Source organism: Apis florea, unplaced genomic scaffold (assembly GCF_048593485.1).
Source record: "Apis florea isolate Af1SG1 unplaced genomic scaffold, ASM4859348v1 contig_2272_pilon, whole genome shotgun sequence".
Classification (NCBI taxonomy): Eukaryota; Metazoa; Arthropoda; class Insecta; order Hymenoptera; family Apidae; genus Apis; species Apis florea.
In genome coordinates, this window is record NW_028256549.1 from 2,371,499 (window position 1) to 2,396,768 (window position 25,270).

The 25,270-nt window shown below is 34.7% G+C and overlaps 4 protein-coding genes and 1 long non-coding RNA gene across 15 annotated transcripts in view; 1 reads left to right on the top strand and 4 right to left on the bottom strand.

Moving 5' to 3' along the window:
* Positions 1-52: 52 nt before the first annotated feature.
* Positions 53-12,057, bottom strand: LOC100863230 (homeodomain-only protein). Of its 3 annotated transcripts, none has more exons than XM_086902414.1 (4): positions 11,933-12,015; positions 2,589-2,763; positions 876-1,060; positions 53-770 (listed from the first exon to the last, which is right to left on the bottom strand). In XM_086902414.1, exons 3-4 carry the CDS (start codon positions 1,053-1,055, stop codon positions 699-701), a joined length of 252 nt encoding a protein of 83 aa, XP_086758540.1. In that variant the 5' UTR covers positions 1,056-1,060; positions 2,589-2,763; positions 11,933-12,015; the 3' UTR covers positions 53-698. The 3 variants fall into 3 exon arrangements, with proteins under 3 accessions (XP_086758540.1, XP_086758539.1, XP_003696143.1); XM_086902413.1 differs by having other exon boundaries at positions 2,100-2,763; positions 11,933-12,004; XM_003696095.4 differs by lacking the exon at positions 2,589-2,763 and having other exon boundaries at positions 11,933-12,057.
* Positions 3,219-10,290, bottom strand: LOC105736092 (cilia- and flagella-associated protein 61). The gene is made up of 22 exons (XM_086902394.1): positions 9,452-10,290; positions 9,239-9,373; positions 8,999-9,159; positions 8,781-8,907; positions 7,781-8,113; positions 7,491-7,702; positions 7,159-7,406; positions 6,831-7,087; positions 6,521-6,737; positions 6,174-6,421; positions 5,796-5,984; positions 5,604-5,726; positions 5,431-5,543; positions 5,213-5,364; positions 4,934-5,141; positions 4,702-4,871; positions 4,303-4,515; positions 4,130-4,234; positions 3,936-4,013; positions 3,739-3,855; positions 3,568-3,633; positions 3,219-3,490 (listed from the first exon to the last, which is right to left on the bottom strand). The coding sequence occupies exons 1-22, from the start codon at positions 9,628-9,630 to the stop codon at positions 3,302-3,304; spliced, it is 3,840 nt and encodes a 1,279-aa protein (XP_086758520.1). The 5' UTR covers positions 9,631-10,290; the 3' UTR covers positions 3,219-3,301.
* LOC147658396 (uncharacterized) lies at positions 11,975-25,269 on the top strand. Its single transcript, XR_015290538.1, has 3 exons — positions 11,975-12,111; positions 23,974-24,056; positions 24,490-25,269. It is a non-coding gene; the product is annotated as an uncharacterized LOC147658396 (long non-coding RNA).
* Positions 12,619-17,719, bottom strand: Trc8 (TRC8 ring finger protein). The gene is made up of 4 exons (XM_003696085.4): positions 16,869-17,719; positions 16,376-16,765; positions 15,552-15,922; positions 12,619-15,153 (listed from the first exon to the last, which is right to left on the bottom strand). The coding sequence occupies exons 2-4, from the start codon at positions 16,653-16,655 to the stop codon at positions 13,819-13,821; spliced, it is 1,986 nt and encodes a 661-aa protein (XP_003696133.1). The 5' UTR covers positions 16,656-16,765; positions 16,869-17,719; the 3' UTR covers positions 12,619-13,818.
* Positions 17,895-25,270, bottom strand: part of tws (protein phosphatase 2 regulatory subunit tws) — a 30,565-nt gene continuing 23,189 nt past the window's right edge. For 4 of the 9 annotated variants that reach the window (XM_086902396.1, XM_086902397.1, XM_012489470.3 and 1 more), the window contains 7 exons: positions 24,925-25,022; positions 24,289-24,567; positions 23,867-24,044; positions 23,393-23,727; positions 23,106-23,321; positions 22,840-23,007; positions 17,895-22,749 (listed from right to left, as the gene is read on the bottom strand). In XM_086902396.1, coding sequence (XP_086758522.1) covers positions 22,855-23,007; positions 23,106-23,321; positions 23,393-23,727; positions 23,867-24,044; positions 24,289-24,567; positions 24,925-25,022 — 1,259 coding nt within the window. In that variant the 3' untranslated portion in view covers positions 17,895-22,749; positions 22,840-22,854. Of the gene's footprint in view, positions 22,770-22,839; positions 23,008-23,105; positions 23,322-23,392; positions 23,728-23,866; positions 24,045-24,288; positions 24,568-24,924; positions 25,023-25,270 lie in introns of all 9 variants that reach the window. The other 5 variants (XM_086902401.1, XM_086902402.1, XM_086902399.1 and 2 more) reach the window with 5 other exon arrangements.

The following is a 25,270-nucleotide window of genomic DNA, read 5'->3' on the forward strand; positions in this document are numbered from 1 at the left end:
AGTAATATTAATTTATTTTTCATCATTTTTTTAAAATTATAACGACTTGACGTTCTTTGCTTGTAATATTTATTTAAGTAAGTTATACAAACTTTTTTTTATTTTAAAATATGTGTTTCGTATAATTATTTAGTATAACTATTTAAAAGCATTAAAATACATCTGTGGTACCTGACATGTTACAACTAACGTATTTCATTTTTCGATCTGCGGCCAGATCTTACATACACTATGATTAATACTCACTGGTAATGTCTTCTTTTTTTGCGACATACTTACGATTAAACGAATGTCGGGACACACTTGGAAAAAGAGATTTTTACTCGAGCGCTTTACTTTGCTCTTCTACTTTAGAATCAAAAAAATAAATAGCGTGAAATAAAATCGTGAATCGAGAACAACTACAATTATTCCCTTATCGTATCGTATCTTTTTCTACCCGCAATTACTTCTTAATGTCAATTTTTGGTACCATCGCTTTTTAATCGTTCTAACATCATCTACACATTGACGACATATAAATAAATCGTGTATACTTTTAATTAATAAAATACACGAGTATACAATCGCTAAACTAGAAGCAACGAGAGATCGGATAAAGAAATTGATCGTTATCAGGTTCACGGGCAATCCTTACACGTATTACATTTTCAGGTACACAGTTACACAGACAACATTCGAGAAAAGGGTCGTTAACGTTAATGCAAACCAAGATTTCCTCCCAGACCCTGTTCTTTCCTCCACTGTGCTAATCGGATAGAGTACCAGGCCTGCAAAAAAAAAAAAAAAAAAGAACATCGAATTTTTTAAAAATCATAATAATTAATAATATCTCTTTTTTCAGGAGGGAAAAGGAAAAACGAGGTATAAAATACCTCGACATCGGCCTCGGAAAGTCCTGTCTCGGCCGCTAATAGGACGATATCCGCCGTGTGAGGTGCCCTCGGCCATCTATTGAACTGCTCCTGGAGAACAGCTTCTTGATCCGTGGTCAAACGAATGACTCGAGCATCGGATCCTCTGCTCGGGTATTGCGGCGAGGCTGATTTCAGCATTTTGCCTATGAACAGAAAGAAGCATCATCAGTGCAAGCGACGACAAGTGTGCCAAGAGGAGGAAAAATCGCGACAATTATCGCGACGAAAGACAGTGTGAATCAGCGTATCGCGAATATAGGTCTTGAATCTATTCCCTTTTACGGATTGACAAACGCGCTGATACACCGTAAAAGCACGAGGATCGACAAATTGACATTCGTTATATAATATGCGTCTCGCATTATCATTAGCTTGCGAGTTATACGACAAAGGAGTGGTAATCGTAATAGTATTGTATAATAACGCCGATTATTACGTAAACGCATGCAATGCTGTTTTGTATTTGTCTCGTTATTTATTATTGTGCAAGATTAATAGGCGCGATTAACGCGCCAAGTCCCTTAACTGGAACGTTGTTCGACGAACGTTTAAACAACAATTGGGAAGAAATTTATTTTCGAACGAAAATTTCGATTATGTATTTTCCCCGGTTAAATTCGTCGAATTTAAACGATTTCTTTCTTTCTTTCTTTCTTTTTCGTACGATTCTACAGCTGTAAAAATCCACGAGCGCGGAGAACGAAACGAGAATAGCGCGACATTGACCCAACGTCAGGGACTCTACACGCTTTTGGATACATTTCAAGAGTCGATTACACGGGAACGGGAATAACAAAAGTCGTGTGTCTGGCTTGCTACGTCTGAATCGCGTGTCTCACCGTGCGTTTCGCATCGATTTTATGCTATCCTTCTCGGAAACGCGGCAAATTTAGGACCAAAACATGGAAAACATTTGATATTTTTCAATTCTTGACGAAAGGAAGTTTCACATTTATGAGACGTGTGATGCGGAATCGTATCGTATTACTTTTTTTTTTTTTTTTTTTTTTCTTTTAAGCGGTAACGATTCTATTCTCGTTAAAAAATATGACACGATATACCATACACTATACTAACGAATTGAAGAAACGAAACACGAGGTAGGGATAAAAAGTGGAAGGATTGATTAAAACTGACACGGGCGCGAACACGTGGCCAATTTTTAAAATTTTTTCCACTTACTCGGCTCGGTGAATCTCACTCTGTGCGTCGATTTTTGGGGGGCATAGCGGTCCTTCGGAGAAGAGGGCGCACTTCGTTCGCATATGTAACACCTCCTTTCGTAAAAATACGAGGAATATTCGCTCATTTTTCGCGGAAAAAAGGTTGCTCGGCTCGGTCGGGAAGATGATGAACGTTCGTGTGCGCGGTTCACGCGCGACTGATTCCCACCTGGTTTCGCCGCAATTGATTTTAACGCGCGCGTTAGCAATTTAAAAATGTAAATCGATGCGTACACGTAGGAGAGGAGAGGTCTATCAGCCTTGATAGTATGCACCGATCCAACGAAAGATTTCGAACGAAAGAGTTCCTTGCCAAAAAGGTTAATTATACAGTTCTGTTTCCGGTTCTGAATCACCGATCCGTTAAGCCATTAACTATTTGGCTCCCTTTCTACGACGTCGTCGTACGACGATCGATAAATTATCTCGCGTTACTTTTTTTACTTACGGATATTTAATAATAAATTGCGACGAGCATCGAAACACACGATATATTCCCTCTCGTCGCATTTTCTCACGTGGAGGATTATTCACAGATCGATTCCATACTCCTCTAATCTCTTTCTCTAAGCAACGCTTTCTCTTCGTTTTCAAAAGAGGGCATCAACGATCTCTCGTAAACTCTAATACAAAAGAGAAAGAAAGAGAGAATAGAGAGGGAGAGAGAGAGAGAGAGAGAGAGAGAGAGAGAGAGAGAGAGAGAGAGAATTCTGCGTTGAAACAGGCACGCCATGACATTTCAGTGACGCGTGTTTGTTGTTTCACGATGCGTAGGCGGCAAGTAGACGCTGCCTTGAGCCGTATGTTTATGGAGCAGCACGGCGGAATGTTAAACTTGACCCAGAGATCGGATCGCATGCCAAGTAAATAGGCGCGGATGGAACGATCGAGGACTCGGATCGGGAACTCGTTTATTAAAAGTCGGTAACGTTCGTCCACACGAACGTTCGTGCATACGATCGTGTGTAACGCGATCGGTTGCCAATGCGCTCGTTGCGGTTTTCGACCAACGTCTCGATCGAAAATGCATCGCGTTCGAGGGATAAAATTATGCGGGTATAAAATAATACTTTGGAAGCTCGTTTCGCGATTCTTTTATTTCGATCTCGTTCGAGAAAAAGAAAAATATATATATATAGAAATTAATTGTGACAAGGTTGTTTAGAACACGTTGTACAATGGGCTATCCTTGTTGTTTACGTATAATTCGTGCAATTTCGGGGGCGTGCAATACACAGGCAGATCCTCCTCGCAGAATTGCAAAAAGTCGAGCAGATTCCCCTCGATCTCTTGCTGGTAAACGGAACCAGCGTATCTCGATTGGATGGTTTGAAGATCGCTCTCCTGTATCTAGATAGGTTGGTTGGCACAAATTTTATTAACGGAGGTTTCGTTTCGAAAGCTCGACTCGCCTCGTTCCAACTCACCTCGTCCCATTTCGACCGCATTAGAGCACGTATGCAATCGTTGACCAAAGATTGGCCGGGTATCGCCTGTCGAATAGAAACAAGATATCTCTGTTTTATTTTTTTTTCTTTTTCCTTCTCTCGTTTCTTTCACTTTCTTTTTCACATTTTTTTTTTTTTCATTTCTCTTACCGTTTTCGACAAGAGCGTGGCACGATTCTCCACTCGAAGACAGTCGAATTTATCGTAAAATATGGCCAGGGCCCACGGTTCCCGAAAGTATTCGAAAAAGTCCACGATCAGTGATTCCTGAGTCACGAGGATGATCACGTTGTGATCGAACGACGTTGTCGAAACAACGAAAAGGTGGCAAACAAGAAAACTCTTACTTTGAATCGTGCCTTTAAATTGTTCAACAGGCTCTCGTGTTTTCCCCACAACGAGCATATATGATCCACTTCAAAATTCTAGAAAAATTGCGCTTAACTTGCGTTTGAGAATAATTTTGAAAAAAAAAAAAAAAAAAAAAAAAAAAAAAAAAAAAGGAAAACGAGAGCAAAAGATCTATCCTCTCTCCCTTTACCTTTTTGTTAAAACAGGTTACAGTCTCGATCACGTTGAACGGATTTAATCTTATCCGGAAGTAACCGATATCGCTTTTGCACGATCCCGTGATCAACACCTGGCCCTGAAACGTTGCGTTCAGAACAAACAAACAGCGTTTTTTTCGTTGGGGCGGAATCGATCGACACTCACGTAAATATCGAAACGGATCGCCATCTTGCGTGGCATGCTTTTCCCGCATTTTCGTACATGAAGAAATCGATAACCATCCGGTACGATGCAGGCAACTATCAATGGTAATCGGAACACGTATACCGATTCGTAGGCTTTGCGTTTGGATGGGACGGACGCTGGATCCTTGCCTTTGTGCTCGTTTTCGATGAACGATCGAACGATTTTCGCCAACTATTTTGCGAACAAGATAAAAATTTGGTCGAACCGATTCTTAAAAAGAGCCGATATCTTAAAATCGCGGTCATCGCGTTTCATTTATAATTCGCATTATGAAGAGACGAAAAATTCTCTATCTCATATTTTGAAGAACCGTTGCTCCGAACGATTTGTAGAAATGTAGAACGTCGATCTACTAACTTTTTCGCCGATCTCGATTCTGTTGAAGTTTTTGTGCTGCCAAGACTCGCTGTAATACCTTCTGCAATACTTGGTTATGGTGCCAGCTGCGAAGATCGACGGATCGTTCGTTCTCAGGTCCGAATCTATGACCAATTGGCCGTCGAACATCAATCCAGATCTACAGATCGCTGAAATCGCACAACTGTCTAGCAATTGTATAACGGCTACGATCGGGAATATTGGCAATCACCCAAGAATATCTTCATTCCGATAGTCTTCTCGTAAAAATTTATCAAAAAGTCGCAATCCACCACCTCGGTCTTCCCCTTCAACTTTATAACGATCGACTCGATCATTTTCCCCTTGGACGAGTCTTCCAGGTACCAATCAACCAATTCCCATCCCACGATTATCTTGATGTTCTTCCTCGTGATCGACTCCATCACTTCCGTGTACACCTTGAACACGATTCGAAATCAACGTTTTTGATCGATTAAACAAGGAGAGAGGAGGCTCGTCTTTCTCGTACTTCGCAATCGTCGAAGAACGCCTCATCGTAGGCCGTACACTGGGCCAACGGGGGATGGATCAACGTGATCCAAGAGCCATCCACTCCGAATTCCAGCAATCCTTGAAGAGCGCAGTAGCAATCTATGTTGTGGCCGTAAAAGACGATCATCTCTAAAAATAAATCGGGAAAAATTCGATCAGATCGTATTCTCGTATTCCATCCTCTCGTCGATTAACTTTTCTTTTTCAAATTTTCCGTCAGCTTTTTTATCTTCTCCAGGCACACGGCCGCTTCCGTGTCGTCGTTGATCGTCAACATGTTCCAAGGCACCTCGATATCGAAAAATTGTCTGCGCGAACAACGAGTCATCAGATACTTTACTTTGCTCCCTTTTCTCCCTTCGCTTTACCCGTTTTTCTCGAGTTCCAATTCTTCTTGAAACTTGGGCTTCTGATACTGCATCCCGCAGGTCAAGATCAAATAATCGTACGTGATGTTCCCTTGACCGAACACGGTCACGTATTTCTCCTTCCTGTCGATCGATAAATCAAAAGGTATACACGATATACGATACCTCGTTCTCGCCACCTCTTTTCTCTACCTGTTAATCGTTGTAACCGTTCCGTACACGATGTTGATCCACACACGCGTGGGAAGCTCCTTACGATATTTTCGACAGTATCGGCCTGTGAAGGGTATCATGCGATCGCACAAATCGCCGTAATTATTGTCGTACGGCAAACCGTTCGGCGATATCAAAGTGAGATTCGCGAATCGTATGAAATTGCAGCTAAAACAAATTCGGGGAGAAAAAAAAAATCTTTAATCTACCTTCCTCCAACCCTTCCTTCCTTCTTCTCGAAAAAAAGGAAGAAGAGGGCGGACAAGCTGGAAAAAATACTCATCGAAGTCTCTCTCTCTCTCTCGATTCGAACGATCCGGATCCAGGTTGTCCAGATTGTTCGAGAATTGATTTTACCCAAGAGCAAGTTGTTCCACGAACGCGACACCGCAATCGGAGGCACCCACGACGACTATCTTCGAGTCGACGATGTTGCCCAGCATCATGGACAATCTCGGCGTCGTCAAGAAAAGCGAGAAAGATTCGGTCTCCTCTTTAGGCTTCCTGTCCGTTTCTATCAGATTACGATACCGATATTTTATTCTTCGCCGAGGGTAGACGGGGATCATGACGGTCAAGCATATGGCCAGGGGATGCGTACGTGTCTGAAAACGATGGGGAAAAAACGCGTAAACTGCCTTAATTAATTTCGCGAATATTTCGATCGATAAAATTTCTTCTTTTTTCTTTTTTTTTTTTTTTACCAGCGCGCTCAACGAGCTCTCCTCGAGCCGATAGTAGAAGACGAAAAAACCGCTCAGACGTGAAATCTCGCTGATGAGGAAAGGTATGTGAATGGAGAAGATTGGCATTATGATAAAATGGAGGATACGGGCGTAACCGTTGAGGGGGATATTTTGTATCGCTACGTAATCCTCGATGTGATAACGCCGCTTGATGTACGTCGTTTCCTTTTCGACGCTGTGGTTTTCACGATTCATCGTTACTTTAAACAAAGTTTAAAGTAAAAAAAAAGGGGGGGGAAACGATTAACAAGCCTCTCGATAAGTTTACCGAATAATTATAACGCCGATAATCGTGTCGTTCCACTTGAAGATGTAAGAATACATGTCCGATCGTTGGTTTTTATTCGTCGCTTTGTCGAAATCGTGCAGAACGTAGTCCGATTTCAGGATTCTTTTCAGAAATCTCTTCAGTATCAGCTTGTCGATCGACTTGCCCGCGCGGAGGGTTATCTGGCCGAGAAGAGCGGCACGATGCGTTAGATACAAGCTCATCGGATAATCTTTGTTGCACTTGGGAGCGACCCGCTACAGATCGATCAATTATCGATTATCGAGTTCGAGGGACAAGTCATCGTTGGGGAAGAAATCGACCGTACCACGAAATGATGGAGAAGAGGGATGAACACGTGATTGGAGGGCAAAAGGATCACGCAGTATTCCAAATCCGGGAAGCTCTCGAACGCGGCCTCGATGAAATTCCTACTCTCCCGAAGTTTCATCTTCTGTTTCATCGCGAAAATCTCGAGAACGAACGCGTTCACTTTGCCGTAATAAACAGGCTGCTCGGGAGTATAGATCGTCTCCAATCGTATCTCGTCGGTTATGCTGGTAACTATCGTCCGTCCTTCGTTTCAAAGAATCGCTCCTTTATTTTCTTTTCTTTTCATTTTCACTCTCTCTCTCTCTCTCTCTCTTTTTATGAACTCACGTGGAATGTGGAACAACGACTCGACGAACGCACTCGACTCCACTTTCGACTCGTAGTACATGCTAAAATGACGAGTTATCCGTGGAAGATCGGTGATGAATGTCATCATCGATGGATCCACCTCTTCGAACTTTTTCACTTCCAACAGTTGATCGTCCAGTTCTTCCGTTACCTCTTCCGTGCTCTCTTCCGGAGAAATTATCACGGAGGGTCTAACGAGAATTTATTATGAAAAGAGTTGGAGCTAGTTGATAGATTTATCGAAAGCAGATTGTTTCGAATAATACAACCGTTCCGAGTCGATATCCAATTTCTTCGTGAAAAAGGAGAAGAACGTCTCGCTGTCGGGCCTCGTGTATTCCTCCGGGAGGACATCTTTCTTGTGCGGTTTTTTAAGACCGTTGTACGGCACCAGCTGGAAATTGTCGATCAGCGTTTCCACGTCTATGTTCTTGTTAATGAACATCACACCCGTGGCCGTGTCGTCCTCCTCGGAGATGATCAATTTTCGACAATTGTCGGGGTTACGAACCATCTCGCTCACGTAGAATTCTCCGTAAAACTCTTTCAACAGAGGCGTCTCCGCGTCGATGATCGACACCACGTCGTCGTTATCCTCCTCCCTGTCGCGTCATCGATAATATTTTCAAATAGTTTTTAAAATAAACTCAAACTTATTAATCATTAATCCTTTGCACTACACGCCTTTTTCGCTCCGGACGATTTTCTCTAGCTAACGTACGAAACTTTTATATTTTAGTATTTTACGTATCTTTACGCGTAAGGAAAGGAAATTTGTTGAATGTTAAAGTCTGTATCGTCGTTTTGTGCGATATTTTAATAACAATGTAATGCATCTTCGATTTGTCAGGGCAAGTATCACGATAAAATACCGTTTCCTGTCCTTCACCTTTCTCAACGAATAGAAATAATATCGTTATTTAATAAAACAAAAAATCAAACTCATCTTCGCTCGAACTAATTTTTAATTATCGTGTTTACAAAACTTGAAAATTTTAAAAATAATATTTCTATTGGCATGAACGAGGAATCGAACTCGGGACCAACGTCGAAAATGTAGTTCGATTTAATTTCAGCTTCTTTACACTTTATAAGATTAAACGTAAAGACCTTATTTTAATCTGATCTAATTTTAAAAAAAGTCACAACACAAACAAGCATCGTCGCCGTTCGAATCGAACCGAGTGGTGACTGAGAATCACCGTTGAAGCGCGAAGGATTAATTTTCCGATCAGAGGATCGTTAAATAAACAATAAAAAGAAACTTACACCACGCGGCGAATTTTCAGCCTTGGTTTTTTCAGAAAACGATCGCTCATGAAGATGGACTGGTACGAGGGATGGTCGTTCCCAGAATTCAACGGAATCTTGATCATCTGGTGTTCGAAAACGTCGGCTGCAATAACACGATACGATAACGATCGATGGCCTTGAATCAGGCCTCGAGAGATCCATCTATCTATCTATCCGTCTATATATAGGCTCACTGAGAATGATCCGAGGAGGAATCACGATGAGTATGTACTCCAAATACGAGGTGACATCGAACAATCCGGAGAGAAGTTTTTCGAAGAAGTGGCCGGTGTATCGCGCGTCCCACACGAGCACGTGCACGAACATCGAGTTCTTTTCCGTCACTTGTTGCACCCTTTTTTTCAAACGAGACCCCGATAAGCAAACTCATTTCTCCCTTTTTCCCCTCTCTAACAAGCGTCCACCCCTCCTACCTGTACAACGTGTACAACCAATTCATCCAATCTTCCGGAATCACCGAGGGCACGTTCGGATAATTGGAAATGCAGATGCCCGAAACGATCTCCCCTTTCTCGTTCCACTGAACCATCGAGTGACAACTCGTTTCGCTGCAAATTATTCATCACCACCTCCTTGTATTTATTGTTTATCGAAAATTTCTCAATTGGATGGATAGGCGAGATTACAAGACACGTTCGAGGTTCAAGTCTCCGAATATTTCATACGTTTCCGGGCGTATCAATCGTTCCACGTTCGGTAGATCGGAGTGCTCCATCGCCCTCGAGCCGATGATCTTCGCCGGCGGATCCTTGGCCCTCTTGCCGAGGAAATACTGCTCTTGATCGCCGATCCATATGTTCATCATGTTGGATGGGTTGAAATCTATCTTCGATTCTTCTTCCCTTCGACCGATCGAGCGGAAATTTGCGACTATGTTCAGAAGGGAAGGGAGAGGTGTGATAAATTGGATCTAACCGATGAACGAACGTTGACGCAACGATTACATGGAAAATAGAGATAGAGATCGATTCATCGAGGATGGGATAATCGTGGGAGGAAAAGAGAGGCTTGCGCCCAATAAGGCGACCGACTTTAATGCAACGCAAAAAAGGTAATAATAACGAAACTCTTTCAACGATTTAAACGGAGGGGCAAAGTAATTGCTCCGTGTTCTCGGTGCTGCTAAGTCCCTTCTTGTAACTCGGCTTTCTTCTCTTCGAAGCCTGTTAAGCCGCGTGCGCAATGCGACCTCGCTCGATCTTGAAGAGGAAACGACGAAAAGAAAAGTTGTCGATGTGAAAAAATTCGAGGTTTTATTATTAATTTTTTGAAAAGTAATCCAAGTAAGCAAAAAACAACTCGTCTCATTGAACATCCAAATTTCAACAAAGAAAAAACGAATCGTAATTTGAATAAAGGCAATTAAAATGATATGCAAATTGTACGGAAATAGAATCGAACGTCGAAGGGTTACTTAATTCCTGGCCAGTTAACCAGTTCGAATGAACGATCAAATTGTTTTTCCGGTCGCACGCATCGCGTGGTTTTAACCATTTACGTTGCACGCTGGCAAAGCGAGTGGCAGGCACGTGCTCGATCGACGATAAACGATCGTCACCACCGTTACATTGCATCCATGCAATTTTCGTCCGTTACAGATCCCGCCTAAGTCTTCCGTTCATCGAGCTTAAAAGGCGGTATCGCGTGGAATCGATTTCTCTCGGCACGGCGGTGGTAAATCAAGCCTCGCCAAGGACTCGGTAACGATTCGCAACAACTCGCGTCACGATATGCAGCCTCAAAAATGCACACCTGGCTCGAGGGGTTTGGCAGACCTGCTTTTCGAGGCGTGCCACCACGCTTCGTCTATCGTCGTCGCTGTCGATGCGCGTTCAAAAGATCGTTACATTTTTTCTTCGATGAATTCATATTTTTATGATGATATATACACGAGCAACGATTTCGAATTTTATATTTATTCGCTCGTTTTTAATTTACAGTTTCTATAATATAGTTGAGATTTTTTTCTTATTTTCCACGAAACATTTAGATATCGCGCGACGATCGATTGAGGATTCGTTTAAACTAGTTGGAAATAATTGAAAGAATCTCGAAACGATATCGAAACCGCGGATAAAAAGACGTGCGTACGCATCATCGATGGATTGACTATTTTCAGATTTATCGATTATCAATCTCTTCCGTTCGCTTTTTCGGAAACAACAGAAACCTCTTCTTCGTCATCGTAAGTTTCTAATTAGCTCGGCCGGAGATCCGCCGCCCGATTACAGGCCGTGAGATCGTCGTCGAAGAAGCGCGGTGTAGAACAGAAACGGGTTATTTTTATTAATAACTGCAAGAAACGCGGAAGCAAGGATTCCCTTTCCAACCGCGTCGATCTTCCTATCTCACTTCCCGTGAATTCTCGCGATAATTCAAGGGAAATGGCTAAATCAGCGAGATCGATACTCGCTTCGTTTGAGAAATAACGCGCAATACGGGCCATTGAACACGCAACGACTCGTAACGAGTTTTATTACGTCAGACCAACCACCGCGTGTACGAATTTCCGACTTGCGAAACCGACTTGCAGCTCCTTCACTTTTACTCCGCCAATGTTCCCACAATTCTTCGAGTATCCACAGCAACGCATGAATCAACGCGATACGAATCAAAGGATTTTTCGTCCCGGGAAAAAATAATCCAAGTTTTCGCTTCGCCGGGGAAATGTTTCGCGCGATTTTTCTCAATAATACGCTCGTTCGATTTAGTAACACGTCGTAGTAAACGTGGTGCGTCATTACGTCATTACGTCTCCTTATCTATATCCAGGTATCGTAAGTTAATTAACGCGCTCGATGGAGTGTGCAAGTTAGCGAGTTGACACTAATTTTATTTGTCTCGAAAACGTTCTCTCTCTCTCTCTCTCTCTTCTCGACAATTTAAATTATCTAATTCGATCTAACCGTTCGATCAGTAAGGCGTAGTATACATATATACATATACTTGATCTCAACGCGAGCTATAAAGAAAAAAAAAGTCAGTCTTTACTCGCTTTAAAAAGCAACTAGAACGTTCGACTATCGTAGATAATGTCTGAAACCTCGTCGTTGTATATACACAATCGTATATAATATTTCCTTGAAGAAAAATTGATTCTATCTTACCTGTTGATCCTCTCTAGATCGGTTTGTCGTTTCGAATAAAACAAACGTTAACACCCTCGCTCAGTGGCGGTGCGCACCAGACTGAGAGACAAGTAGCGGAGTTTCGAAGATCGGGCAGCGGTCTGCAACTGCAATGTAAAAAAAGTTCAGAGAAGAGGAGTGGGGAACAGGCTGGGAAAGTAAGTTACTTACCTACCATTAAGTGGACTCGAGTCGAAAACGGGAAGTAAACAAATTCTCTTTGCATCTCTTTAAACATCTTACTTTCTCTTATCTATAGTAATTTTCGTTTTTTTTTTTTTTTTTTTTTAAATATCTTTTCATCTTTTTTAACATTATCGGTAACATTATCGTTGACTGAAATTGTACAAAAGGAGGGCGTAAATTGTATTTTGAAACGTGACGTTTATTCGCATTTTTTCACTTTTTGACGTTTGTTTAGTCTGATTATGTTAAATTAAGAAGCAACGAAATCACAGGAAATCTAAAATTGGCCGCGCTATTGGTAACTACGTACGATAATGCGCCCTTCGCTCGATTCGTATCATTCGTATCGTTGGAATTGCTCTAATTTCACGGACGTGCAGAGAATTATAATTTGCGAGGTAAATGCGTCGCAATAGAAATTCTTCCTATTGATATTATACACCACGTGACCAATCAGGACATTGAAGTAATGATGACGCTTTAAAAATATAAGATTTATTACATATGCTCAAATCTTACAAATAAGACTCCGTACAATCGTTATTAAATGTAATATGATAAGTAAACAATGATTTCCAATAAATTAGAAAACTTATAATTTTCGCTGTTATCTAACTATCACAGATGCTTGTGTGGATTTAACTCACGAAACGACAGAGAAAGTGATTAAAGTTAAAAAGAAAAAAGAAAGGAAAAAAAAAAAAAAAACAAATTTGCATATATCCTTGATAAAGTGAACGTATCTGGAAGAAGTAAAATACGCGCATTTGAGATAGAAAATAGCATATGTTATATTTATTATTTTATATATATATATATATATATTAATTTAATTACCAAAATTGATCATTTGGCTATATTATTTCTATAACGTGTAGAATTATGTGTTTGCTTTCCTCTATCGATTTCGAAAAAAAGTTAATCGTTAATATCATAACTTTATTCTTGTTATTAACACGAGAAATGAGCTTACAAATTACTTACGGTAATTTCCGTATGCAACTTATACATATATGGAATATCTCGTGTACTTAACACTTATACATTTATATCTACTATGATTTTATGATCATATTATTATCATCTCTCACGTTATCACCTTTCATTTGACGATGAAAGCTCAAAGTAAAGTATTTCGCATATTCAATAAAATACACGATAATTCGGTTGGTCGTATCCAGGGACGTGTTTGTTCTATAATGGACAAGCGATACGAACTTTCCAATTTAAATCAATGGAATATATTGATTCATTCATAGAGTAGTAGAAGATTATAAAATGGAAGAATAAGCAGAATGAGTGCACGGAAGCTTGAGCGTTGCTTATGTTCGAGAAAGTATAAAAGCAAGTCACATGTATTTGTAATTTTTGATTCTAAACCAGTAGGTATCATAAGAGAAATATTCTTATAAGCTAAATTTAAATGGTAACGGAGTTTTCTCACGTTGTGGAATTCCTTATTGGTTTTTTTTCTTTCTTTTTTTTTTTTTTTTTTAACAGACTTCAACATTGTCGAGAAACGTTTAAAGTAAATCGTATCAAATTACTGAAATTTGAGCGACTTACAGGAAACGAAACTTTTTCTTTTTTTTAGGCAAGATATTCGGAGATCGATGACTTTTATGACTTTAAATTTTCGATTCTTAACAGTTTATCATTTATTAAAACTATTCGTCTTTTCACCTATCTTCGTTCACTCCGGGAACATTGTCTTCAGCATCTGCCACTACCCGTTGTTCGGTGGGGATAATCTCGTTGCTTTTGTTCTGCGGATTCTCAACTTTATACAATACATCATGACAAAGTGGGCAACGATCCTGAACGTACAACCATTTTCGCAAACAGACGCTATGAAAGTAGTGATTACAGCGCGTAATCTTGGCACTTTGCATCTCTTGATAACAAATAGCGCAAACATCATCCAGCATTCGAAGCTGCTCTGCCTTTGCTTCGGGCAAAGAATTGATCTTGTTAACGGCTGATCGACGTTTCATGAACACACTCCAACCGGCTTTTGCTTCGCACCATATATTAAAGTAGGCATGGATACATATCATGATGGCTCGAATTGCTCCACCGGATTCGAACACTAACATCCAAAATCCGTTGAAGAACAGAATAATACCAAATGTAAATTCGACTGTATTACCGAAAGATCGTATTATATATACGCAATCGTCAAGCTGTTCCCAAAATACACTACGATAAGCATCGATTAGAAATAAAGAATAGATAGCGAGCGAAACTAACACTTTTACAATCACTTCGATACTGAACACCGATACCGCAAGTAACCACGTGTTTACAGTATAATGGGACCAAAGATATACTAAGAGTGACACTGGAAATAGTATCAAAAATACGCAAACTGCCAGGGCACGAATATGTCGATGAAGTGCTGGATTATGCGAAGCGCTGAGCGACATCAAAAGTGGATTTACGATATTGTGGACAAAATGTAGAACAGCCGTAAACAATAAACAAAAATTACGACACAATCTGACCAAACGTTTCTCTCTATCCAAACTTGTTAATCCAGTTTGTAAAGCTAGCACATAAAATAAAATTGCGGATACGGTACCGATACTCTTCTCGTCTTCGTCTTCTGTGAGCAACACCCATTGAAAGAAACATCCGATATAATCGCAAATAAATGAAATTATACTTGTCATTCCCAAGACGGCCGTCAATGTTTCGCAACCATTGACTAATAAACTTCTAATCATTACGTAATAGGTAAACGTCTCTTCACCGTAATGATTTCCAAGGATCTGAAACACTTGTCCTCCAACTCTTAGCATCCAAAACATACGTAATACACACGGAACGTTCAATCGGATCCATTCCGTTTCGGCGAGTGCTGATAAACCGTAATTGCTTATGAAGTTACGTGCATGTTGATAACCCATATAAATCGTGTTTAACATAGTAATTCCATTGTACCAAATAACAAATTTACATACAGCTAATGGAAGAAGAGCTGCGAACACTGGCACATGATAGAGAACTTGCGTCTGAAAAGTTATGAATATTTAATAATATGTGCATAAATGTAATAAATGATTTATACGTGATATTTTATACGTGATATTTGAAAATATGAGAAACATAATATAATGTATATAAGAAATCGTAATATTCTATATATAAATATGTAAATATAAAAATCTATTTTTCAACATGCAATTGTTTCTAATTAAACTACGTCGAAGCATATTAGCAATTTAAATTGATTTAAATTAAATCGAAATTAAATTTCTCGAAACATCGCTTCATCATTGAATTTTTTTTTTTTTTCCTATTGTTCATAAAATTCATTCAATGATGTTATAAAACGTATAATTAAAATTCGTGACGAAGTAGTCTTGAAAATATGTTTATCTAGAATATAAACTTCAACTTCATAACTTACCGGCAATGGACAAATGCCTAAGATCGGCGGTGCCATAAAACTTAATACAAGAAGTTTTTGCAGAATCGGATGTCTTGGTGCAAGATGAATATAACAAAAAATGCTAGCTAATAAGCATTGTAATACATAATTCTGAATTATCAAGAAACCCGGTCCTTCGTCTAAGATATATTTTAAATCAAGAGTCAAAATATCATCAAGTATGCTAGTTGTGTATTCACGTTGTGTGCTCACATATGTAATAATAGCTTTCATTGTACTAATATTTGACCAATAGGATATAAATATTGTCCCTACTGATATTAAGTATACATATACAATTATTAGATGTTTTGTCCATAACATAAATATGCATATTGCAGCTATATATCCTGAAAAATAAATATTTAACAATGAACCATTGATTTTTATTTTAATTTTAACTGATTTTAATTTTTTTTTTTTAATTTTAACATTACTTCTATTTTTATATTTTTTATATTATTTAATTTTTATATTATTAAATTTTTTATATTAATTCTTTATGATTTATAAATTAATAATTTATATATAAATATTTTAAGAATGCTATATTGTAAAGTTTGCTTCTTTTTACAAATATACTAATCTATTAAAATCAACTCTACAACTTTGAATAAAATTTCTATAATAAATTTTATTATTTTTAAATCTAATTATACTATAAACATTATGTTTTATTTTTCATCAAGTCTAAAAAAAAATCTATCTCATCATTCTTTAATAAAATAAAATTATTAAATGTTTTTACTTAAACAATAAAATGCATTACATTCAAGAATCTCTAAATGTATATAACATCTTACCCAAACAACAGCATAAAAACTTCAATGCCATTATAAAATGCATTTTATAAGCAAAATATTCAAAGTCAAATGGTTGTAACAATGAAGTAGGTATTATTGAATTTACAATGCTGTCTGAAACTCTTGATATCTTAAAACCACGTTCTGTGCTATAAAGCACTACATTGTCATTGGATAATCCAAGTCCAATTCTAAGTAATTCATCTATGATAAATAATGGTGGAACTCTAATCATAACATCCGCAAAAGTAAGTAGTTTTTCACGCATCGATGTATCCATTGTTTTTTAAATTTTTTTCTTTTGTAATAGATTTTAAAGATAATATTTTATCCTTATAAAAATTAATAATTGAATTTTTCCAAAGCAATTTAATTCAGTTTGTTTAATACCTAAATACAAAAAAATGTTAAATTTAAGTATAAATTAAAATATAAGGTAAAATTGATTTTCTATGTTTAAAAAATTATTAATGTTAAATTATATACAACTTACCTTTGGAATTATAAAATTCACAGTTATCATATTCTCGAAATACGAGTTTAATTAATAATTGAAATAATTTTTGTCATTGAAAAGCGACTAAGTCAAAACATTCTAAGAATTGTGAACTGTAATTTGTTTATAATTAACAAAGGGAAGTAACGAAGAAATGATTTAGATAACGATTTAGATAAAAGGATATTGCAGAAATCCAGAAGTATATAGCGATAAAAGTTTGTCGATTATTCTTCCCTAGTTGCTGTTTACAATGTGAACTGAATCGTTTGTAGATATTATTAATAGGATTTTACCATAGTGCGAGAATATTGCAACAACAGGCAGAATACGTAAATTTTTGGCCCTCGAATTTCTGTCAAAGGTCTTTTCTTTCTACTCACTTCTACTTATAATTCTTAATATCTATTATTCACATACGATGACAATAATAAAAACACGTAAACGTGATTGAGGCGAGATTTTAGATTAAACTACGTTTTTAAAATACGCGTAATTTTCTCTAACGTAAAACACTGTTACGTATACTTTGGAGGTTAAAGGGAAACATGCACGGAGAATTTGAACGATTTGATCAGATGGCGTTACATTACTTTATATCTACACACTTAACATATATATATATATGAATATATATATCATATTCGATGTAATCTTATAATTTATAACAAATTTTGATAATAATAGTTATATCTATCAAATTAAAATCAAAAAATATTGTTGTGTTATCAATATTATTGCATTATATTATCAATTATTAAAAATTAAAAATAAATTTATAAATAAAAATAAAATAAAAAAGATAGAATGTTGTTCATAAAAAATTATGATTTTAAATAGATTACTAGACATAATATGTATTGTATTATTCACTATTAAATAGGAAATATAGTATCAAGTAAAAATATATAACGATACATGCAGAATCATTATTTTTCTTCAAATTATGTTCTACCTACCAAATCACATGCTAAATACAAAATGTACATGCAGTAGAAAAAGATATATACATGTTCACAATTATAGATTTAATATTGATAATTTTATTATGCAAATTCATAATTTTATTGTTAATAGTATCATTTACTCTCTTTATCGTTCGCTCGCGAAAATAAAAGGTGGTGATTGTAATGATAATATACTGACAATAAAAGAAGGAATAGGAATGAGGAGATTAAAATCAAATTTCAATTGATTTTGGAAGCATACTGTCGATTTTAAATGAAAGCAATGCAAATGCATTTTTAATAACGTTGAATATGTTTTTTTTTTTGAGAGATACATCTTTTTTATATATAAAATTCATATTCCTCAAAAGAACATTCAAATGTACATACATACATACATATATATATATATATATATATATATATATATATATATATATATATATATATATATATAACAGAAGAAAATTATGAGAAAATATAAAATTGTAAATAACATCTAAAAATTTGTAATACTATTTGAAAATAAAATTCATTCATTTCTTTTATGTTCTTTTTTTATATATATCTGATATATTCAACGTTTAAATGCATATGTTATTTCATCCCGAAATAAGATAAATAAATGATTATATGATTGAGGCTTCCTTCTGCTCTTTACAGGCATGCAACGAGACATACGTGCAGAGTACAGAATATTCATACTGTCATTCATTCAGAACTAGCTACCATATAACTTATCTATGTATATCTCGGCGCAGTGTTCATTCGTTTTTCTGAAATATTCGAATCATAATGCGCTTGCATATGCTATTATAATGCTACATCATAGAACAAGTGTCTTTTCATTTATAATTTCTATTGTAAATCCATACTTTTCATATCGTCTTTATTCTGACACTGTTCTAATTATTTATGATAAATCTCATTGACAATGTTTGCGCTCGCAGCATTTAATTCGATTTTACTTTTATTATTTCTTTTTTTTCTTTTTTTTTTTTGAAACAAATCAACTGCTATCTTGAGTGTAAATTGCCATTCGCTTTTGGAAACGTTGGCATTTTTGAGGCACATTATACGGTACAAAATAAACTTGGTAATCTTGAAAATATTCGAATATTAGATATATTAGTCGAACATTTTCAAGATTTTCTCAAGTATTTTTTTAGAAGCAATTACGATCAGGTTGAATGGTAGAGTCAAAACCAGGAGTGAAAATTATTGTTACTCGATTTCGACAGTTTTGCTCATTATTTTCTCATTTATGCTTTACATCATTCTTCTCACTATCTAGATGCCTTACGCTTTCTTCAAGTTACATCAGTTCTGTGATCTTTTACATTTTTGTAGCGTAAATTTCTCGTAAAGATCTGTACCGTGCAAACAGACGTAATTAATTTTGGAAATCTCGAAAAGAACTCAAATGTTTTTTTCTCGATTTGTTTTTTTCCGCTGAAAAGATAATAGAATACAATATAAAACAGACAGTAAAAATGACAGTATTCTTTACGCATAATATTCTATGGCACGATTCATCTTAACTTGACAATGGATACCATAATTGTTCTTTTTACCTAATTGCGTGTTTTAGCGAGAAGAAATGAATCATAGAATAGTAAAGTTAAGAAAAATACTCAAAAATAATTAATCTTAGATAAATCTTATACAAATAAACTTCCGAATATTTTGAGTCTCGCTATTGGAATTTTGTTTCATTGTATTTCACGCAAGACAGGTAAAAAGATATATATGTATTCACTATAAAATCGCTAAGTATGGACTAATAATACATGGTACCTTAATAAAAATAGAGCTTCAACATTCGGCTAGTAATACAATGACGTTTATTATATCACAACGAGACAGGTCCTGCGTGCCAAAATTCTACTCTGCTCAGCGATTTTTTTTATCTTCATTTATTTCAATTCGGATTGTCCGATGCACGGATGCAGCGATGATACGACCAGTTGTAAGGCATTTTTTAATATTCAAAATGTTTTTTGAAAGGGATCCATACATACGAGACTTCCATTTCACCTCACATATCAAGCAAGCGGATACAAATTGCATTTCCTTTTAAATAAACTTTATACCTAGTTAGTTTGAATCAATATAGTTTGAATCCATTGTTTTTGATAGTTTGTTATATTTCATTTGTCTCATATTCATCGATCCCGTTAGCATTCGATTTTACAAATATTTTAAGAAGGATCTAACGGGAGCCCCGGGCTCTTCGTTGCATACTTCAAGTGTTTCGGAATATAACGGTTTCCGTAAAACTTTTTACTGCGCGAACAAGTATCATTTTATTCCGGTCAATCAAACACGATTTGTAATTAATTATATCATCATGCTATCTAATTTACCGAACAGATCAAGTCGTCATCACCGTGACTAAACCTGCATAGCAGTTAACAAAATAAACAAGTTACGCAGAGTCCCTATAATATCAATAATAATAGTAATAATTATAATAATAATAATTATAATAATAGCAGTAATAATATTAATATTACTTAATTGTAAAAATAAGTCTACGTTTTGTTCGATTAGAACGAATTTCACGGTTTCTTCGCTTATATCTTTTTGAAAACAAATTACTATTATAGCTTATCAATTATGATTTTTTAATTTTTAATTTTCGTGCGTCTTTTCGCTTCCTTTCTTTCATGAACATTCAATTGTCTAAACATCTTGTTACAAAGATACTGAATAATAGTTCTGGTTTGGTACATAATTATTACGTTTCATGCGTTGTATTGCATAAAGTTATAAAGATTATTTTTTTTTCTTTTATTATTGCTTTTGCGTTAATATAGAAACAGGGCAACTAAATTTCTTAAATGTTTTTTTCTTTTTTTGTTAGACACTTGAAAACTACATTGCAAGAAACGTGATAATATATAATATTATATTTTTAAATTAAATTGGATTTCGAAATTCAGCGCATAAAATACCTAATTTATTATTTCTGATATTTAAAACTTAAGATTTAATATTATTTGAATAAGAATATGATTAAATGAAATCATTCAAAGCGCATAATTTAAAATAATTTTTCATATCACGTGTGTTTTATTTTTGGCCATATAGCAGATCTTTCGGAGAAGTGATTAGAAATTAGGAGATGGGAGAGAACGAATCTTTTAGAACTGTTTTAGCATAGCGATCATATATATATATATATATATATTTTTTTTTTATATAAAATTATATGATTGCTTGTATTGTAAGTCGTTTATTTGCTTGTGACTCAAGAATTCTTATCTGTACACGTGAAAATTATTAATTCTAATTCTCGATCATGTACAATTTAAGTCATTAATGTAAAGTACATGTCACTAAGATAATTTTTGCTATTGGTTTTCATCGATAAAAAAAATGTCCAATTTTATTCACCTTGATCGCAATCGATAATCCGCGCGTATGTTTGAATCACATAATCGAATTTTATTTTCCATAGATTTTACGAATTTTGACGTTATATTCCGCTAATATATATATATATATATAATATATATATATATATATTACTCAGCACATATTTAATTTACATAAACTCTGCAAGCGCAGCTTACCATCGTCAAATGCACTTTTTTATTTTATTTTTATTCGTGTACGAAATCGCTGCTTATATGTGTAAGTGTATAAGTGTTAATAAGTTGTCAATAAGAAATATTAGAAAATCTGTATTCCACTTATAGTTACCACAACTTCTTTATATTTCTTTATTGAGTTTTTTTTATTTATTTATTTATTTTTTTTTTTATTAGAAAGCGGCAACTGATGAATGGTGCTTTACACCTATATCATTTACTGTTTAGTGTATACAATGCATTGATATTAATTTTTCTCCGAACTTTTAATAGACGGTGAATTTGTCTTGTCTTTTTATATTTTGACTCGTATCGGCGAATATTTGTCTTTAACTGACATGCCATGTATATGTGATATTTTACTCAAAAAAATAAGGACACAATAATATAGGCCTACTATTTAATTTTTTTTTTTTTTTTTAGTAGGTAATAAAAATAAACGACTAATTAAAATTATCGAAAGCTTCGATTTTTTTTTTTTTATATATTTAATAGTATACTTTAAATGCAACAATTATGAAAATATTTTAATATCAGCAATAGATTTGATAAATATCAGGATCAGTTATCGATAAAAAAAATTTTTATTTTAAAATAATTAAAATTTTACTGCGCAAAAATTTACCGAACAAAGAATATTAAATTAAGATTAGAATAAATGAGTTGTAAATCTGTAATCTCATTGGCACATATAATCATCCCTATATTTAATTTTGCATATCTAGGCATTTTTACTTTGGAAAATTATTAAGCAAAGATATATAATTATTGGGATACATTTATCGCATCTAATGACTTTTAATTCTATCTGCACTTGGTCCTACTGATGCATTTCCTTTTATATATATCATTCCATACGTAGAAAAATCACCTATATTAAAAAACACTTTAAGTTGTACGGTATCAAAATTTCTATGATACAAGCAAACTGAAAGTATTAATTTTCTATTAGAATAGTTAAATAATAACCGCCAACACGAGTCTATTGATTGATTAAACTGTACATTTCTCTTCATCAATAGGCAATGATTCCGTGCATTTTATTTTAACTAGCGGAATTTAATAGTTTGGAGAACTATGCGTCTTTGCTTGCATGTATTTATACACATATATACGCGCGACAAGGTGTTACGTGCAATTCTGTATGCCTCTGTGTATACATAGTGTGTATGAATATGTGAGCTGTGTGGACGGCGCTACGTACACCACTTTTCAGTCAGTCAACTATTATATAAAATAGTCAACTTTCGTCAGTGTAATTCAGACACCCCTTGTTCCACTGGGACTTTTTAGTTGAACGTGCCTTGCTCACGTCAACATATACCGTTGAATGATCTAAAGAAATGAAAAACAATCTTTTTAATATTTTAAATAAGATGTATCTTTTTAATTCTATTTATAATTTGATACGATATTAAATCATACTTGCATACAGATGTGCTAGAGTTTGTCTTGAAATAGGAAGAGATTATTTGTAGCAGCAACAGCTACTACATTTTCAGATGGATGCCAAGCAGTATGTAATATCTTTTTATTGAAATCAAGACAGTCAACGCTAATTTCATCTTTTTTACGTTTACCGCCAGTACAAACCTTTCAATAAAACATTTATATTGTAAGTAATAAATTATAATATACAATTATAATTAATTAAATATATCTTATTGATCAATTTAAAAATTTATACTTACTTTACGTGGTTTTAAAAGTGTTTTTGGTTTGGCAATGTCACGTGCTGCTTCCAATGTGAGATCACGTTTAGTCGTACGATCGAATACTCTGAAGAAATTATTGTATGAACCCGTCATAATAGCAGAATCATTACCACTCCAACAACATTCGAACTTGTCAAAGATACAATCATTTTCATATAATGAACATAACTTTGATCTTAGGTATTCATGTACCTATAATAATATAATTGATAAATATTTTACGTTAGATATATAAAATTTATATTTCAATTTTTATTACATACAGGGTAACATTCAATAGGTCTTGTTTCCATTTGTAAATCCCACACTTTCACACTGAGGTAGTCTCTACTGATCATATATCTTCCTGAATTACTAAGTTTTACATCGCTTATACTGGAAATGATTTCGGAGAAGAAACTTCTATTTGTTGGATCTTCTGGTTCTTCAAAGAGTTTACTATGTTGGTCGCAAAGCGCAGCAGATCTCATGTCACAGAGTCTAATCGTTCCTTTACTACTACTATATACCAAGACATTACATTCTGCCGGGTGAAATTCCGCAGCGGTTATTACTTCAGTTAGCTCCTCCATATTAGTTGGCTTAATATCTACTATATCTGTATATTATTGTTAGGAAAACACTAGATTTTATTATAAAAAATATATATTAAGAGTTGTATAAATATATATCAAGAACAACATAAAATTTAAGAAATAAAAATAAAATAAATACTAAGTGACATAGAAAAAGGATACTAAAACTCTGATCTGTGATCTCAAGATGCCAAAGATTAATTCTAAGATCATCAGCACTGAGGTATGTCTCCTGATCACTGTTGACACTTATACTGTTTATGTGATAGGTGTGCGCATTGGCAAATATTCTTCTTGGAGATGCTTCTACCATTAATTCCATTGGTTTTATAGTTGGAACCTAAGTCAACAAGTAAGTATTCAATATATGATAATAGTCTCATAACATTATGTACATATTTGAACTTCTTGACCATGCTCCCATTGAAAATATTTTTGTTAAAAACACAATAGTATAAAAAACATTATAACTATGTATAAATTTAAAATAAAATGATAGAATTAAAGATGAATTTATTACATATAATTTATTATAATTTTAAATTATCAAATTAGCAAATAATAAAAATATACTTAGCACTTACCCTTAAAGAAGTGATACAAGCAGGATCACGAATTGTACCATTTTCTTCCTTTGTATTATAACCTTCTACTCTTTTATCTCGTTCACTGACTTTCCACAATTTAATTGTTTTATCATTTGTGGAAAGTAAAAAATGTGCTGGATTTTTTCTTTTTAACCATCTAATTTTGTTAATTTTTTCTTCTATTTCTAATGATTTCAGGTAATCAAATTCAGGTTCATGACTTTGAAAGGTGCTGTATACATTGTATTCACCTCTCCGAGGTATACTGTTTTTACTCTAGATAAAAATATCATTTTTTTAATTTTAAAAAATATCTTTATTTGTAGACACTGAAATTACTTAAAAAAAATTTCATAAAATATGACTGAAAAATATTTCTTTTATATTTCTAGTAGTTATCCTTCAATATTCTCTAAAGATAGAGAAATATGCATATTATATACAAATCTGGCGATAATCCAATATTAACATATATATATATAATTTTTATTCAAATGATATGTTTCTTTTAATTGAAAGTACAAAGATTAATATATAGTACAATATATAAAAATACTATTAATATAAAATTAATATATAATCTAGAAATAATGAATATGATATAAATATAATTAAAAATAACAAGTAACTTACAACTGGGTCTCTTTGAAAAATAACAACCCGACCACCTTTATCTCCTGTTGCAAGAAGATCACCATCATGGTTAAATTCAACACATGAAATTATATCAGCTAAAACAGAATATAATATGGATAATTATAACAATATATTCTAGAATATTTAAAATATTATATATATATATATTATATATAATTTAGAAATAACACAAAGAAAAAAGAAAGACAATATAAAAAAAAAGAGAGAGAAATAGAATGTTATTAAACGATATGCTTTATTATTTTAAAATATATTATATTCATGTTATGTTATATTTTTGCAATGATTAAAATGTAAATTGATTAGATCATACATGTAAAAT